Source organism: Somniosus microcephalus, chromosome 7 (assembly GCF_052327205.1).
Source record: "Somniosus microcephalus isolate GS21.2 chromosome 7, FLI_Smic_1.0, whole genome shotgun sequence".
Classification (NCBI taxonomy): Eukaryota; Metazoa; Chordata; class Chondrichthyes; order Squaliformes; family Somniosidae; genus Somniosus; species Somniosus microcephalus.
Genome location: NC_140993.1, coordinates 258430841 through 258446735, shown reverse-complemented (window position 1 = coordinate 258446735; position 15895 = coordinate 258430841). Strand labels below are relative to the sequence as shown.

The 15895-nt window shown below is 45.4% G+C and overlaps 1 protein-coding gene across 6 annotated transcripts in view; it reads left to right on the top strand.

Moving 5' to 3' along the window:
• LOC147115252 (zinc finger protein 236) overlaps nt 1-15895 on the top strand; it is a 186535-nt gene that overhangs the window by 152770 nt on the left and 17870 nt on the right. For 4 of the 6 annotated variants that reach the window (XM_085993641.1, XM_085993640.1, XM_085993639.1 and 1 more), the window contains 3 exons: nt 2081-2215; nt 6204-6401; nt 12859-12988. In XM_085993641.1, the coding sequence (XP_085849767.1) occupies nt 2081-2215; nt 6204-6401; nt 12859-12988 (463 nt within the window). Of the gene's footprint in view, nt 1-2080; nt 2216-5004; nt 5125-6203; nt 6402-12858; nt 12989-15895 lie in introns of those variants that run through there. The other 2 variants (XM_085993642.1, XM_085993643.1) reach the window with 2 other exon arrangements.

Below are 15895 nucleotides of genomic sequence, written 5' to 3'. Positions count from 1 at the left end.
CCTAAGCTGAGTGACTCAAAGTAACGTAGAAAAGCAAATGAACTTCTCCAAGTTAGAAGACGAAGGTATCTGTGGGGGGAGGGGTTGATTTGGGTGGGAGCATCCATTCCAGATTCAGTAGCAGCCTTCACCTCGGTATAGAAGGTCAACAACCTGTATGGATTATTGTGTTTGGTCTGCAGGTAGGACAGTTCCAAAGATCTGTCCATTACTTTGTTAGCGATTCATTTGTCTCTAGAAAATCACGCTGTTGAAGTTTCATCCACCACCTCATGCTCCCTCCATTGGAAGAGCATATTGTAAAAGCCCAGTTGAGCTTGAACCCATTACCGCATCCGTGGACAGTGTATTAATAATAGGAACTGAGATTTTTAAAAAATTGAGGAGTAAAACTGAAGTTATATGCTGAGGATTTTAAACCTTTTTACATTTTCCATTACAATAATGTTAAAAGGTTTAAAATCCTCAAGCATATAATTCATAAGAGTTTTAAAAAGCTTGTTACAGGAATCACTTTGCGACCAAAAGCACAGAACTTGGTGTGGTAAATGGTCACATTACATGGGTATAACTCAACTGTGCATGTCAAATGCAAGCATAAGGAAACTGCGGAGTCATCAACACTGGGTGATATATATGACCATGAAGCGAGAGATTGTAAAATATAGAAATCGTGCAGCAAAAAAGGAGGCCATTCAGCCCATCGGGCCTGAACCTGCTCTTTGAAAGAGTTAATCCCAGTCCTCTGCTCTTTCCCCATAGCCCTGCAATTGTTTTTTCTTTTCAAGTATATATATCCAATTCCCTTTTGAAAGTTACTATTGAATCTGCTTCCACCCCCCTTTTTCAAGCAGTGCATTCCAGATCATAACAGCTCGCTGTGTAAAATAATTTCTATATGCATACACATATGGATCTGTATTTCTTTTGAAGAGTGATATACATCAAAATGAACCTAATTTAAAAGAGTGAGACTTGACAGCCTTGCAGTGGTGTGTGTCTTTTTATACTGGCATAAAGAAACATGAAATGGCTGCACATTAGACATTTTTGGAGGGGAAATTGCAACAACAACTTGCATTTATATAGCGCCTTTAACGTAGTAAAATGTCCCGCGGTGCTTCACAGGAGCGTAATCAAACAATTTTACACTGAGTCACAGAAGGATATATTAGGGCAGATGACCAAAAGCTTGGTCAAAGAGGGTAGGTTTTAAGGGCGTCTTAAAGGAGGAGGTAGGTAGAGAGGCGGAGAGTTTTAGGGAGGGAATTCCAGAGCTTAGGGCCGAGAAAGCTGAATGCACAGCTGCCAATGGTGGAGCGATTAAAATCGAGGATGCACAAGAGTTGGAAGAGCGCAGAGATCTCGGAGGGTTGGAGGAGGTTACAGAGCTAGGGAGGGGCGAGGCCGTGGAGGGATTTGAAAACAACGATGAGAAATTTTAAATCGAGGCGTGGCTCAAGGTGCAGCACTGAGTGCTTTACCACACTGACCCCGTGAAACAGCTTTATAAGAATAAGAGGTGAGCTGAGCTGAGGGAGATGAACTCATTTAAATTTAAACATTCAGCCCCATTTGTCTAATTTTAAGAAAGGAATTTGAGGGTAACAAAATGATTCACAAAAAAGCTAGACACTGAGCTGTTTCACAGCAATAAATGCACAGATCAGATGGATATACAGACTCTGTTAATAACATCACATAGCTTTATACATTAGCATTCTGTAGTTGAACTGTATAATGGTTCTGTAGACAGTGATATGTTTTAGAAGGGCACTTATCTAATAGTTATTTTAGAATGCCAGTGTCCTGTCTTTTAAATACTGTATTGATGCTTTCTTTATAAAGTTGCAGTATCATCATCTATTGCTTGCTGGAAAGTTAATGGCAATAAAAGATTAAAGCAGTGTTTTTAAACTGTAGTGAAACATCTAATCTAGAGTATATTGATTGAATTGAAAATAAAATGGTGTTATCTACAAATCTATAATGAACAGGAGAGCAAAATATTTGAAGTCTTTTGGATTTGTTGTTGTAATAATGTCAGGTAATGGAATCTTCTTTTCCTCTTTAAACACAGGGGCAACAATTCCCAGCAGTGGTTCCTGATTCAGCTCACCCGGGCCAAACAGGATCAGCTCATCCGCAGGTTATACTGATGAGTCAGGCATCTCAAGACTCTGCTAGTCCACAAGAGGAGGCTGCCTCATACCAGGTACAGAACAGTAACTTTAATTTATAAAATCATTGACTCATACAGCACAGAAAGAGGCCATTCAGCCCAGCGTGCCTGTGCCAGCTCTCCGAAAGAGCTACCAATTAGTCCCACTCCCCTGCTGTTTCCCCATAGCCCCTGCAAATTTCTCCTTTTTAAGTATATATCCAATTGGAGGGCACGGTAGCATAGTTGTTATGTTACTGGACTAATAATCCAGAGGCCTGGACTAATGGTCCGGAGAGTGCAAATCCCACCACGGCAACTGAGGAATTTAAATTCAGTTTATTAAATAAATCTAGAATACAAAGCTAGTATCAGTAACCGTGACCATGAAAAACTACTGGGTTGTCGTAAAAACCCATCTGGTTCACTAATCTCTTTGCTCTAAGGAGAACAATCCACGTAACTGAATTCCATGATCCAATAAAATGAAGTTAAATATGGGATTTAATGTATTCTGACTCCACTACTGTTAGTACTTTAATACTGGGATGAATTATTCCATTTCTCCTAGTAGAAGTAATGGTTTGGGATGCTAAGCTTTTAATATATTACTAAGTTATTCCTAACAATACGAGCAGAGAGCACACTGCAGTGAGGTAGGAACAGAGATTTAGAAAATAGGAGTTTGGCTAGAGTGGGAATTAAGAGCATAGGGAGATGGAGGAGCAGTGCAGTTTAATTGAAATTTAAGTAGATAAGTAATATAAACTTAACTAACATTTATAGTAAGAATGTAGGATACCCTCAAAGCCTCCTTGAAAAAGAGTAACATCCCCACCGACACCTGGAAATCCCTGGCCCAAGACCGCACAAAGTGGAGGAGAAGCATCCGGGAAGGCGCCGAACACCTCGAGTCTCTTCGGGAGCAAGCGGAAGCCAAGCGCAGGCAGCGCAAGGAGCGCACGTCAACCCAAGCACCCCACACCCACCCGCCCCTTCAACCACCGTCTGCCCCACCTGTGACAGAGACTGTCGGTCCCGCATTGGACTCATCAGTCACCTGCAAACTCATTTTTAATGTGGAAGCAAGTCATCCTCGGTTCCGAGGGACTGCCTAAGAAGAAGAAGGGACACAGAGATGTTCAGTTTCTGCAGGATGCGGCAGTTTTGAGTTGCAAATATTGACTCGAACCAGCACATCTGCAGGAAGTGTTTTCAACTAAAATTACTTGAGCTCGAGTTTAGAACTTGAAGCAGAGATAGAGACAATACGACACATCAGGGAGGGAGAGAGGGTTTTGGAGCAAGCGGTTCAGACAGCAGTCACCCCACTGAGATACAGGAAACAGGCAGTGGGAAAGGGAGGAGCGAGTGATAACCATCTACAGGTCAGGGAAAGCAAGAAGGGACAGGCTAGAGCAGTGATTCTCAAACTCGGGATCTCGTAGAGACTTTCCAGGGGGTCCGCGAAATAATGTGGCCTAGAAATTGAGTTTGCCTCCGCCAGGGCTGTAGCGCCCGAAATTTAGCGCCAGCGTTAATTGCCGCTGCGCCTGCCAAAAATTCAGCTGCGCCGCGCCCAGACGGCTGCGGGCGCTAATGGAGGGTGTCAGCGCCTCGCAATGGGCGCTGAATGCAGGATTGCGGCGCTAATCCCCCGCTGCGGCACCCGATGCGGTGCGGCAGGCTGGGGTACTGCAGGCCTCCTCCTTCTGTTAAGGAGGAGCTGCCTGCAGCTGGCCGGTGGAATCGCACGAAAAATGAGCCCGGCACCTCGGAGAAGTGCCGGGCTCGAGGCCCACACACATCTGTGCCGCGGGGGGGTGGTGGAGGAGTCCGGGGAGGGAGGTGCGGGCAGGCGGCCGCCGGGAAAGCGGCCGGCCGCCGCGCCACCTTAATGCGCCGGCGCTAAGTCCAGCAAGAAACTTTTGAAAAATCATTGGTTGCGGCTGCCACGGGCGAGGCGGCCGCAACTGAATTTCGGCGTCCGGCCGCGTTACCACGGCAACCGGGATGCTGCGCACACCGATGACGTCATCGGTGCCGGCGCAGCGCTACCGGCTAACGCCGATGGTAGGGCCCAAATCAATTTCCGAAGCGGCTATAATTCCGGCGCAAGGCCCTCTAGCGCCTCTAATTGGGCGCTAACCCCACTCAATTTCTAGGCCTGTGAGTATTGAGCAGGGCCGGACTTACGGGACATGTGACGGCCGCACTCCGCTCCCAGCTTGCACCAAGCCCGCCTCCGGCCGCCGCTCATAAGCCAGGAGCGGAATGCGTCCCGCCACGTGCAGCGCAGAGTTGGCTGACTGTCTCGCGTAGGAGGGGAGCGTGCATGGAGGAGCGCTGAGAGTAGCACGAAGATCACCAGATAGACCTGCAGTGAGAAGCAGGTACACCCATCTCGCATATCTGTAAGTAAATACCTGTTTTATTACATGCATTTTCATATTATGAGTATTATATAGTATTATCATTTAGATCGGGGGGAGGGGTCCGCGATTACTAATCCATTTGAAAAGGGGACCTTCAACCAAAAATGTTTGGGAACCACTGGGCTAGAGCAGGGATATCCAGGGAAAATTACCTGCTCCAACAAGTTTGACACACTTGAAGTTGCACGTGTCCGTTCACGTGGTCCCAGTGAGAGAATAGGCCAGAAAACACCCAGAAGTGAACCAGCAGACCTAAAGGTCAAATCAGCAACTATTCCGCATCTAGTGGATGAGCTCTTTAAACGGCGCTGCTGATTGGTCCTTGCTGCCTGTTAGTGCCACGAATTGCTGAGCGGGTTTCTCACATTTTTGGCCGAGATGTTAAACTCATGCCCAATCTGCCTGTAGGGGTAGATGCAAACGGTTTCATGGCGCTATTGCAAGAACAGGATGAGTTTTCCCAGTGTCCTAGTCAACATACCTCAATAGCCACCAAAACATCATCTTTGCGGTTTGTGGGACCTAACTATGTGGAAATTGGCTGCCGCATTTGCTTACGTAAGTGTCTACATTTTAAAAGTAATTCATTGGCTTTGAATTGCTTTGGGCCGTATTGAAGCTATGAAAGGTGCGGTATAACTGCAAGTCCTTTCTTGAAATATGCTTAAGGTCATTCAACATAATTCCATTCCCTCAGTGGATTTACACAAGAGAGTAGTTGTACCAAACACATCAGTAAACATCCAAGTTTAATTTCTGGACTTTGAGTTAACTGATCTCAATTGGGGGGCTACCGCTTGCTACAGGTGGCCTCCACACCCACAGGGTTAGGCCGGGGGAAACGGCCAGGGTTCTCCTGTTTGTTACCCGGCAACTCCTGCTGCTAGTGCAGCTGGGATGTCGCCGGTGTCAAATAACTGAAAAACAACAACAGCGTGCATTCATATAGCGCCTTTAACGTAGTAAAACATCCCAAGTCGCTTTACAGGAGCGTTATCAAATAAAAATTTGACACCGAGCCACAAAGAGTTGCTAGAAGAGCTTGGCCAAAGAGGTAGGTTTTAAGGAGCATCTCAAAGGAGGAGAGAGAGGTAGAGGGACAGAGAGGTTTAGGGAGGGAATTCCAGGGCCTAGGTAGCTGAAGGCATTGACACCAATGGTGGGGTGAAGAAAATCAGTAATGTGCAAGAGGCCAGAATTGGAGGAGTGGAGAGATCTCGTAGGGTTACTCCATCACTTGCCTGCAGACTCATGGCTCCACATTGGATTTGCATTCTCTTATTTTTTGCCCGTCACTTCTTGGCCTTCTGTCTTCTCCAACCTTGGCAATGGGTCCATTGGTTTGCAAACTGTATTAAGCCTTTCCAAAGACTTAAGAATATTTTAGCTCCTTCTTTGACACTCCCCTTTAGTTCTTATGCATCTCTTTAATTTTCACCTACACAGCAATTTTATGCTCCTGCCACATGTGCTCGTGAGCTGTCAACAACTATGCAAATAGACAGAGCCAAGAAAACTGCATGCTATTATATTAGCACATTACCATTCTGACAAGATTTGCACCAGCAATTAACCATCATGAACTGAATTTGCACCTTCTGGTTTAGGTAAATGAGACAACGATTAGTCTTACAGAGGACAGTCAGACAGATGATGAGGGCCAGATAAATCACTGTCCCAATTGTAGCCAAAGCTTCTCTTCAGGCTCCATGCTCCGTCGACATTGCCGAGAAGCCCATGGGGAGGAAAGAATCCACATATGTAACACCTGCAGCAAAGCCTTCAAACGAGCAGCGCATCTCAAGGTAATTGGATAAAGTTATCGATAACTTATTAAATTTGCTACTCATGTTGCAACGTCCTTAATTGGACGTCGCCCCATTCTTTCAAGCCTGTAGATACTTTCTTAAAGCTTTTGGTACGATTTCCAGCAAATAAGCATTTCACTTGATATTGCACCAGAACATGTAACCCTGCTCTTCAAGAAAGGAGGGAGAGAGAAAACAGGGAACTGCAGGCCAGTTAGCCTGACATCAGTTGTTGGGAAAATGCAGGAATCCATTATTAAGGAAGTGGTAACAAGGCATTCAGAAAATCATAATATGATTAGGCTTAATAACATGGTTTTATGAAAGGGAAATTATGTTTCACAAATGTTCGTTTTTTGAGGATGTAACTAGCAAGGTAGATAAAGGGGAACCAGTGGATGTAGTATATTTGGATTTCCAAAAGGCATTTGATAAGGTGCCACATAAAAGGTTGTTGTGCAAGATAAGGGCTCCTGGAGTTGGGGGTAATATATTAGCATGGATAGAGGATTGGTTAACAGACAGAAAACAGAGAGTAGGGATAAACGGGTCATTTTCGGGTTGGCAGGCTGTAACTAGTGGGGTACCGCAAGGATCAGTGCTTGGGCCTTAGCTGTTTACAATTTATATTAATAACTTAGATGAACGGACCGAGTATAATGATAATGTATCCAAGTTTGCTGATGATACAAAGCTAGATGGGAAAGTAAGCTGTGAGGAGGACACAAAGAGCCTGCAAAGGGATACAGACAGGTTAAGTGAGTGAGCAATAAGGTGGCGAATGGAGTATAATGTGGGGAAATGTGAGGTTATTCACTTTGGTAGGAAGAATAGAAAAACAGAATTGTTTTAAATGGTGAGAAACTATTAAATGTTGGTGTTCAGTGAGATTTAGGTGTCCTCGTACAGGAAACAGAGAGTTAGCATGCAGGTACAGCAAGCAATTAGGAAGGCAAATGGCATGTTGGCCTTTATTGCAAGAGGGTTGGCGTATAAGAGTAAGGAAGTCTTGCTACAATTGTACAGGGCTTTGGTGAGACCACACCTGGAGTACTGTGCACAGTTTTGGTCTCCTTATCTGAGAAAGGATATTCTTGCCTTAGAGGTAGTGCTGTGAAAGTTCACTAGATTGATTCCTGGGATGAGAGGGTTGTCCTATGCGGAGAGATTGAGTAGATTGGGCCTATACTCTCTGGAGTTTAGAAGAATGAGAGGTGATCTCATTGAAACATAAGATTCTGAGGGAGATTGACAGGGTAGATGCTGAGAGGTTGTTTCCCCTGGCTGGAGAGTCTAGAACTAGGGGGCATAGTCTCAGGATAAGGGGTCGGCCATTTAAGACTGAGATGAGGAGGAATTTCTTCGATCAGGGTTGTGAATCTTTGGAATTCTCTACCCCAGAGGGCTGTGAATGCTGAGTCTTTGAATATATTCAAGGCTGAGAGAGAGATTTTTGGACTCATGGGGAATCAAGGGATATGGGGATTGGGCGGGAAAGTAGAGTTGAGATCAATGATCAGCCGTGACCTTATTGAATGGCAGAGCAGGCTCGAGGGACCGTATGGCCGACTCCTGCTCCTAATTCTTATGTTCTTATCACTTGCATTTCTTTAAGCTGTTATATCTAGGCAGTCCAATGATATCACTGTGCCACAGAGTTGAAAAGACGTAGGATCTCCCCAGTAGCTCTCTAGATAATGAATGTCTATTTTAGATGGGCTATTTAGGGAAGTGCTGAGCAAGGTTACTTTTATTGAGGATGGGCAAGATTTCTGGGAAGCAAACTTCCTATACAGCATCTAGTTGTTTATTATTGACCTACGTTGACTCCCAGTCTGGCCGTGCCTCGATTTTAAAATTCACATCCTTGTTTTCAAATCCCTCCATGGCCTCACCCCTCTCTATCTCTGTAAGCTCCTCCAGCCCTACAATCCTCCGAGAACTTTACACTCCGCTAATTCTGGCCTCTTGCGCATCCCTGATTTTCTTGGCTCCACCATTGGCGGTCGTGCCTTTAGCTGCCTAGGCCCGAGGCTCTGGAATTCCCTCCCTAAACCTCTCCACCTCTCCTCCTTTATGATGCGCCTTAAAACCTACCTCTTTGACCAAGCTTTTAGTCACCTGTCCTAATATCTCCTTACGTGGCTTGGTGTCAAAGTTTGTTTGATAACGCTCCTGTGAAACGCCTTGGGACGTTTTACTACCTTAAAGATGCTATATAAATGCAGGTTGCTGTTGTTGTAATAGAGAGGCACTAGCAGATGCCTATGAACTGGTTAGCCCCTGCTCCCCCTAGCTGGGAATGAAACATAGTCTGATGGACCCAAGTAACATATTTTTTCCAATGGTGTGAGTCTTTTTGTAGAACTGTCTTATTCTAGCTGTTTTTATTTAACTCTCCTTTCAAGTCACTTTCCACTGTTACTCCACTTATAGAAATAGTAGTTTCATGTTTTAAGACCTCATTGTTCAGGTTCATAATTGGCATCATAATATAAAATAATTTTTAGGAAGAGGATAGGCAATTCGGCCTAATAAGAGGACGACATAACAACTGGATCACACTGAACCTGAACTTGGTAGAAGCTTCTGCTTCACATTTCCCAATTCCCTTCATGCTCTGGTCTGACAGGATGCCTGTCTTGACCTTCTCTATGGGAGCATAATGATTTTCTGAGCCTTTCTCCAATTGGGATGTATTCTCTTGAATTTTGTGCCATCTTGCCAGGCAACCGGAACCCTATCATTAAAATGCTGTAAACTGAAGGAGTACACGTACAGTGACGGGCATGTGGCTAACCTGTGTGTACATAATTGTCCAGGCATCATGCCGCTAGGTTGTGTTACAATGATTTGATGTGTGAAGTCCTTGAAAGGTATGGGTGACGATGCTATCAATTGAATACATGCCCTGCTGAAATACAGGTTTGCATGAGATGCAGCGATAGAACTGTAAGATAACATGAGGGTTTGCATGGATGAGCAGGAAGTGTGGAATAAGTGGCAGGCAACAATTTGTAGCGCAGTCTTGGGTCGCTGACCTGGCACAGGAAACTCTTGGTTTATCAAAAAGTCCGGATTACAGAGAGGTATAGTAAAAGGTACGAGAGCTCCGTACACAGCAACAAATCCAGGCTTCCCTGTTGCTTAGCAACAGGTGCAGGAACCCCGGCCACAAGATCCAAGTGTCCCTGTTGCTTAGAAACAGGTACAGGAACCCGGGCCACAAGATCCAAGCATCCCTGTTGCTTAGCAACAGGTGCAGGAACCCCGGTTACACAGCCACAGATCCAGGAACGGCCACTAATATGAAGTAAAACTTACCTGAACCTACTCCTGAATTTTGCCGGTTAACAGAGATTTCCGGTTATTTAGGTGCCGGTAAATCGAGAGTTTCCTGTAAATGGTATTGTTCGTCCCTTGCCACGCTCCTTAACGTGTGCTATCTTCTCCCGCTGCTGTTCCAGTGTCCTACAGGTACCGTGCAAACCCGTGAGCCTGGTCAGCACCTCCTAAAAAGCCCAGTGTACTGCTGTTCTTTGGCGAGGGTGCCCTGAAATACCAAACAGGGCAACCCTCCCCATGCAGCACTCCAGCAGGCACCAAACAGGTGGTTGATTGCTGCACAACTTCATCACTTGCCCACACAATTCTGTTCCATGTCTGCACATAGAAATGAAATGAAAGGAAATTCAACTTCTCCGCATCCCACCCCACCCCTCCCCTTCCTCCCTCCCCCACAGTCTTCTCAAAGGCTGATAAATATTTCAAACCTATTTTCAGCTTTTCTAAAGGCTGACTCCCCATTAAGCTAGCGCCCAACACCAGGATAAAGCTGATGAGGGATAATTATGCAAATGAGATGATCCCAGAAAATTGCAGGCAGTATTCTCAATGCGTTTTTGTTCAATTTTGCGCTAAGCTTCACTTAGCTGGAACTGAAACATGTGCCCATTCATTTCTGAAGTTTCTTCATAACGCATTTAACGCAGGGCTACTAAAAAAGTGCAACATTACCAGATAGGTGCAGTTTGGTAGCCTGTCAGTAGGGTTAATTTTACACACATACATTGTTGATATGGGATTGGTTAGGCCTCCGCTGGAGTATTGTGGATAATTCTGGGCACCACACTTCAGGAAAGATGTAAAGGCCTTAGAAAGGATACAGTGGAGGTTTACCAGAATGTTACCAGGGTTGAGGGACTTGAGTTATGAGGAGAGGTTGGAAAAGTTAGGACTGGTCTCCTTGGAACAGAGATGGTTAAGAGGTGACCTAATTGAGGTTTTCAAGATGATGAGAGGTTTTGATAGACTAGATAGAGCAAAGCTATTCCCTCTGGCGAGTGGGTCAATACCCAAAGGTCATAGATTTAAAATAATTGACAAAAGATCTAGAGGGGAGATGAGAATTTTTTCACTGAGTTGCCGGGATCTGGAATGATCTAAAAATAATTTTAAAAGGGAGTTGGAGGATGAGGAACTTACAGGGTTATGGACAAAAAGCGGGGGGGTGGGACTAAGCATGACTCTTCTTTCAATCACTATCACTAAGGAAATAGTACTAAGGAAATAGTACTCGGTAAAATAATGGGTCTAAAAGACGACAAGTCCCCTGGACCAGATGGCCTGCATCCCAGGGTCTTCAAAGAAGTGGCTGCAGAGATAGTGGATGCATTGGTTGCAATATACCAAAATTCCCTGGACTCTGGAGAGGTTCCAGCGGATTGGAAAACCGCTAATGTAACACCCCTATTTAAGAAAGGAGGGAGACAGAAAGCAGGAAACTATAGATCAGTTAGCCTAACATCTCTGGAATTAACCTAGTGAAACGTCTCTGAACTGCCTCCAATGCAAATATATCCTTCCTTAAATAAGGAGACCAAAACTGTACGCAGTACAGGTAGACTACCCTTTATCCAGACTTCCGAAAACCGAAACCCTCTAAAAACCGAAGGTTTTTTCGTTCAGCGTAAGTCGTGCGTACGACTTACGCTGAACGAAAAAACCTTCGGTTTTTAGAGGGTTCCGGTTTCGGAAGTTTGGATAAAGGGTAAGTCGTGCGCACGACCCCCGCCGACCCCCCCCCCGCCGGCCCCGACCCCGACCCCCACCGACTTACGCTGAGCGTCAGCGTAAGTCGTGCGCACGACCCCCCGCCGGCCCTGACCCCGTCGGCCCCGACCCCCGCGGACCCCCCCCCCCCCCCCCCCCCGCGGACCCCGCCGGCCCCGACAACCGCCGACCCTCCCCGCGGACCCCGCCGGCCCCGACCCCCGACGACGACCCTGCGAACCGCCGACCCCCCCCACGGACCCCGCCGGCCCCGACAACCGCCGACCCCCCCCCCCCCTCCCCCCCCGGCGGACCCCCGCCGACCCACCTTCCGAAATCCGAAATTCTCCGAAAACCGAAACTCGGCTGGTCCCGAGGTTTTCGGATAAAGGATAGTCTACCTGTACTCAAGGTGTGGGCTCACCAATACCTTGTACAGTTGTAGCAGGACTGCCCTGCTTTTATACTCCAACCCTCTTGAAATAAAGGCCAACATTCCATTTGCCTTTTTGATTACTTGCTGTACCTGCATGCTAACATTTTGTGTTTCATGCACAAGGACCCCCAGGTCCCTCTGAACTGTAGCATTTTGTAACCGCTCTCCATTTAAATAATACAGGAAACTTTGGTTTATCCGGAGGTTAACTGTCCGGAATGCTCGAGCCACCAGCAAAAATCAGGAGCTGTTTCGTTAAGTTTTTTTGCATTTCGTTGCTTTTTTTTCCACCAGTCAGGCTCTGCAAGGTCTCTGAAGCTGTTGATAAGCTACAGAGACGCTTGCAAGGTACGGCTGACTGTTTAGAAGCTGCAGGGTTTGTTGCCAGATACGGAGCTCAAAATCTCCGTTTGTTTCAACATTAGCGCTGGTTTGTCCGGCAGTTTTGATGGGACGGCAGCAGCTCGGTCCCGTCGGTGCCGGATAGCACAAAGTTTCCTGTAGTCTGCTCTTTTAGAACTGAGATGAGGAGGAACTTCTCCCAGAGGGTTGTAAATTTGTGGAATTCTCTGCCCAGAGAGCTGTGGAGGCTGGGTCATTAAATACATTTAAAGTGGAGATAAACAAATTTTTGAAAGATAAGGGAGTGAAGGGTGATGGGGAGCGGGCTGGAAAGTGGCTTTGAGCCCGAGATCAGTCATGACCTTATTGAGTGGCAGAGCAGGCTCGAGGGGCCAAGTGGCCTATTCCTGCTCCTATTTCTTACGTTCTTATGTTCTTAAAAGCAGGACGGCCGAATGGCCTCCTTCTGTGCTGTAAGTTTCTGTGTTTCTATATTGAAAATTTGCTGGGTGCTGGTAAAATTATACCATAATTATGTACTACTTATTCATGAAACATTGTAGTACTTATTGATGTGAGTTGTGGAATTGTAAAAGAATAGAAATGTGTTTTCTTTAATCAAAGGACCATCTTCAGACCCACCAACCTGGACCTTCACCTAGCAGTCAGAAACCTAAACTATACAAATGTAACTCCTGCGACAAGGCCTTTGCTAAGCCCAGCCAGCTGGAGAGGCACAATCGGATCCACACAGGTATTCATAAGTTAATATCTGATATTTTGGACAATGTACAGTGGTGCTATGGTGGGAAATTTTCCTTAAATACATTTTGTAAAGTTCATAATTGAAAACTTCTGTAAAGAAAGTTAAGGGGAGATTTAATGGAGGTGCTTAAAATTCTATGGGGTTTTGATAGAGTACATAGGGAGAAACTGTTTCCACTGGCAGGAGAGGCGGTAACCAGAGGACACAGATTTATGATAACTGGCAAAAAAGCCAAGGGGGAGATGAGAATTTTGTTTTTGCTCAGCGACTTTTGATGATCTGGAATTCACTGCCTGAAAGGGTGGTGGAAGATTCAATAGTAACTTTCAAAAGGGAATTGGATAGAAACATAGAAGATAGGAGCAGGAGTAGGGCATTCGGCCCCTCGAGCCTGCTCCGCCATTCAGTGCGATCATGGCTGATCATCCGAATTCAGTACCCGGTCCCTGCTTTCTCCCCATACCCCTTGATCCCTTTAGCCTTAAGAAATATATCCAACTCCTTCTTGAATATATTTAATGAACTGGCCTCCACCGCCTTCTGTGGTAGAGAGTTCCATAGGTTCACCACTCTCTGGGTGAAGAAATTCCTCCTCATTTCTGTCCTAAATGGCCTACCCTTGATCCTTAGACTGTGTCCCCTGGTTCTGGATTCCCCGACCATCGGGAACATCCTTCCTGCATCTTGTCTGTCCAGTCCTGTCAGAATTTTATAAGTTTCAATGAGATCACCTCTCATTCTTCTAAACTCCAGCGAGTACAAGCCCAATCGACCCAATCTCTCCTCATACGTCATTCCTGCCATCCCAGGTATCAGCCTGGTGAATCTTCGCTGAACTCCTTCTATGGAAAGAACATCCTTCCTCAGATAAGGCGACCAAAACCGCACACAATACTCAAGATGTGGTCTCACCAAGGCCCTGTACAACTGCAGCAAGACATCCTTGTTCCTGTACTCAAACCCTCTCGCTACGAAGGCCAACATACCATTTGCCTTCTTAACCGCCTGCTGCACCTGCATGCTTACCTTCAGTGACTGGTGCACAAGGACACCCAGGTCTCGTTGCACTTCCCCTTCTCCCAATCTATTGCCATTTAGATAATAATCTGCCTTCCTGTTTTTGCCACCAAAGTGGATAACCTCACATTTATCCACATTATATTGCATCTGCCATGTTTCTGCCCAATCACCCAACATGTCCAAATCATCCTGGAGTTTCTCGACATCCTCCTCACAGCACACACGCCCACCCAGCTTTGTGTCATCTGCAAATTTGGCGATATTACATCTAGTTCCCTTGTCTAGATCATTTATATATATATTGTGAATAGCTGGGGTCCAAGGACCGATCCCTGCAGTACCCCACTAGTCACTGCCTGCCACTCGGAAAAAGACCCGTTTATTCCAACTCTTTGCTTTCTCTCTGCCAACCAGTCCTCTATCCAAGTCAATACCTTGCCCCCAATCCCATGTGCCTTAACTTTACATGCTAATCTCTTATGCGGGACCTTATCGAAGGCCTTCTGAAAGTCCAGATACACCACATCCACTGGTTCTCCCTTATCTATTTTACCAGTTACATCCTCAAAAAATTCCAGTAGATTAGTCAAGCACGATTTACCTTTTGTGAATCCATGTTGACTTTGTCTGATCCTGTCACTGTTTTCCAAGTGCTCTGCTATTACATCTTTTATAATGAACTCTAGCATTTTCCCCACTACCGATGTCAGGCTTACCGGTCTGTAATTCCCCGTTTTCTCTCTACTACCTTTTTTGAATAGTGGGGTAACATTAGCTACCCTCCAATCCATGGGTACTGTTCCAGATTCCATCGAATGTTGGAAGATGATCAGCAATGCATCTACTATTTCTAGGGCCACTTCCTTAAGTACCCTAAGATGTAGATTATCAGGCCCTGGGGATTTATCGGCCTTCAATCCCATCAATTTCCCTAACACCATTTCCCTACAAATACTGATTTCTTTCAGTTCCTCCCTTTCATCAGACCCTATGTTCCCCCGGCATCTCTGGGAGGTTATTTGTGTCCTCCTTTGTGAAGACAGAACCAAAATATGTATTTAGTTGGTCAGCCATTTCTTTGTTCCCCATTATAAATTCCCCTGATTCTGACTGCAAGGAACCTACGCTTGACTTCACCAATCTTTTTCTCTTCACATATCTATAAAAGCTTTTACAGTCCGTTTTTATGCTCCCTGAAAGTTTACTCTCATATTCTATTTTCCCCTTCTTAATTAATCCCTTTGTGCCCTTTGTTGAATCCTAAACTGCTCCCAATCCTCAGCATTATTGCTTTTTCTGGCCAATTTATATGTCCTCTCCTTGAATCTTATGCTATCCCTAATTTCCCTTGTTAGCCACGGTTGAGTCACCTTTTTTGTTTTATTTTTATGCCAAACAGGGATGAACAAATTCTGTAGTTCATCCATGCGGTCTTTGAATGTTTGCCATTGCCTATCCACTGTCAACCCTTCGAGTGACATTCCCCAATCAATCCTACCCAACTCGCGCCTCAGACCATCGTAGTTTCCTTTATTTAAATTTAGGACCCTAGTCTCTGAGTCAACTACTTCATTCTCCATCTTAATGAAGAATTCGATCATATTATGATCGCTCCGACCCAAGGGTGTCTTAAATAGAAAGATTTTGCAGGGCTATGGGTAAAGAGCAGGGGAGTGGGACTAATTTGTGGCTTTCAGAGAGCCAGCACAGGCATGATAGGCCGGATGGCCTCCTTCTCTGTTGTATGATTCATCTTTAATTATATTGAGTTTGTAAAAAAGCTGACTGATAACAGTGCTGCAAATTATTTAAGGAAATACGTGTTTTTAAAGAGAGGATCAGAGGAAGGGAAAATGAAAGGGGGGCGTTGAACTG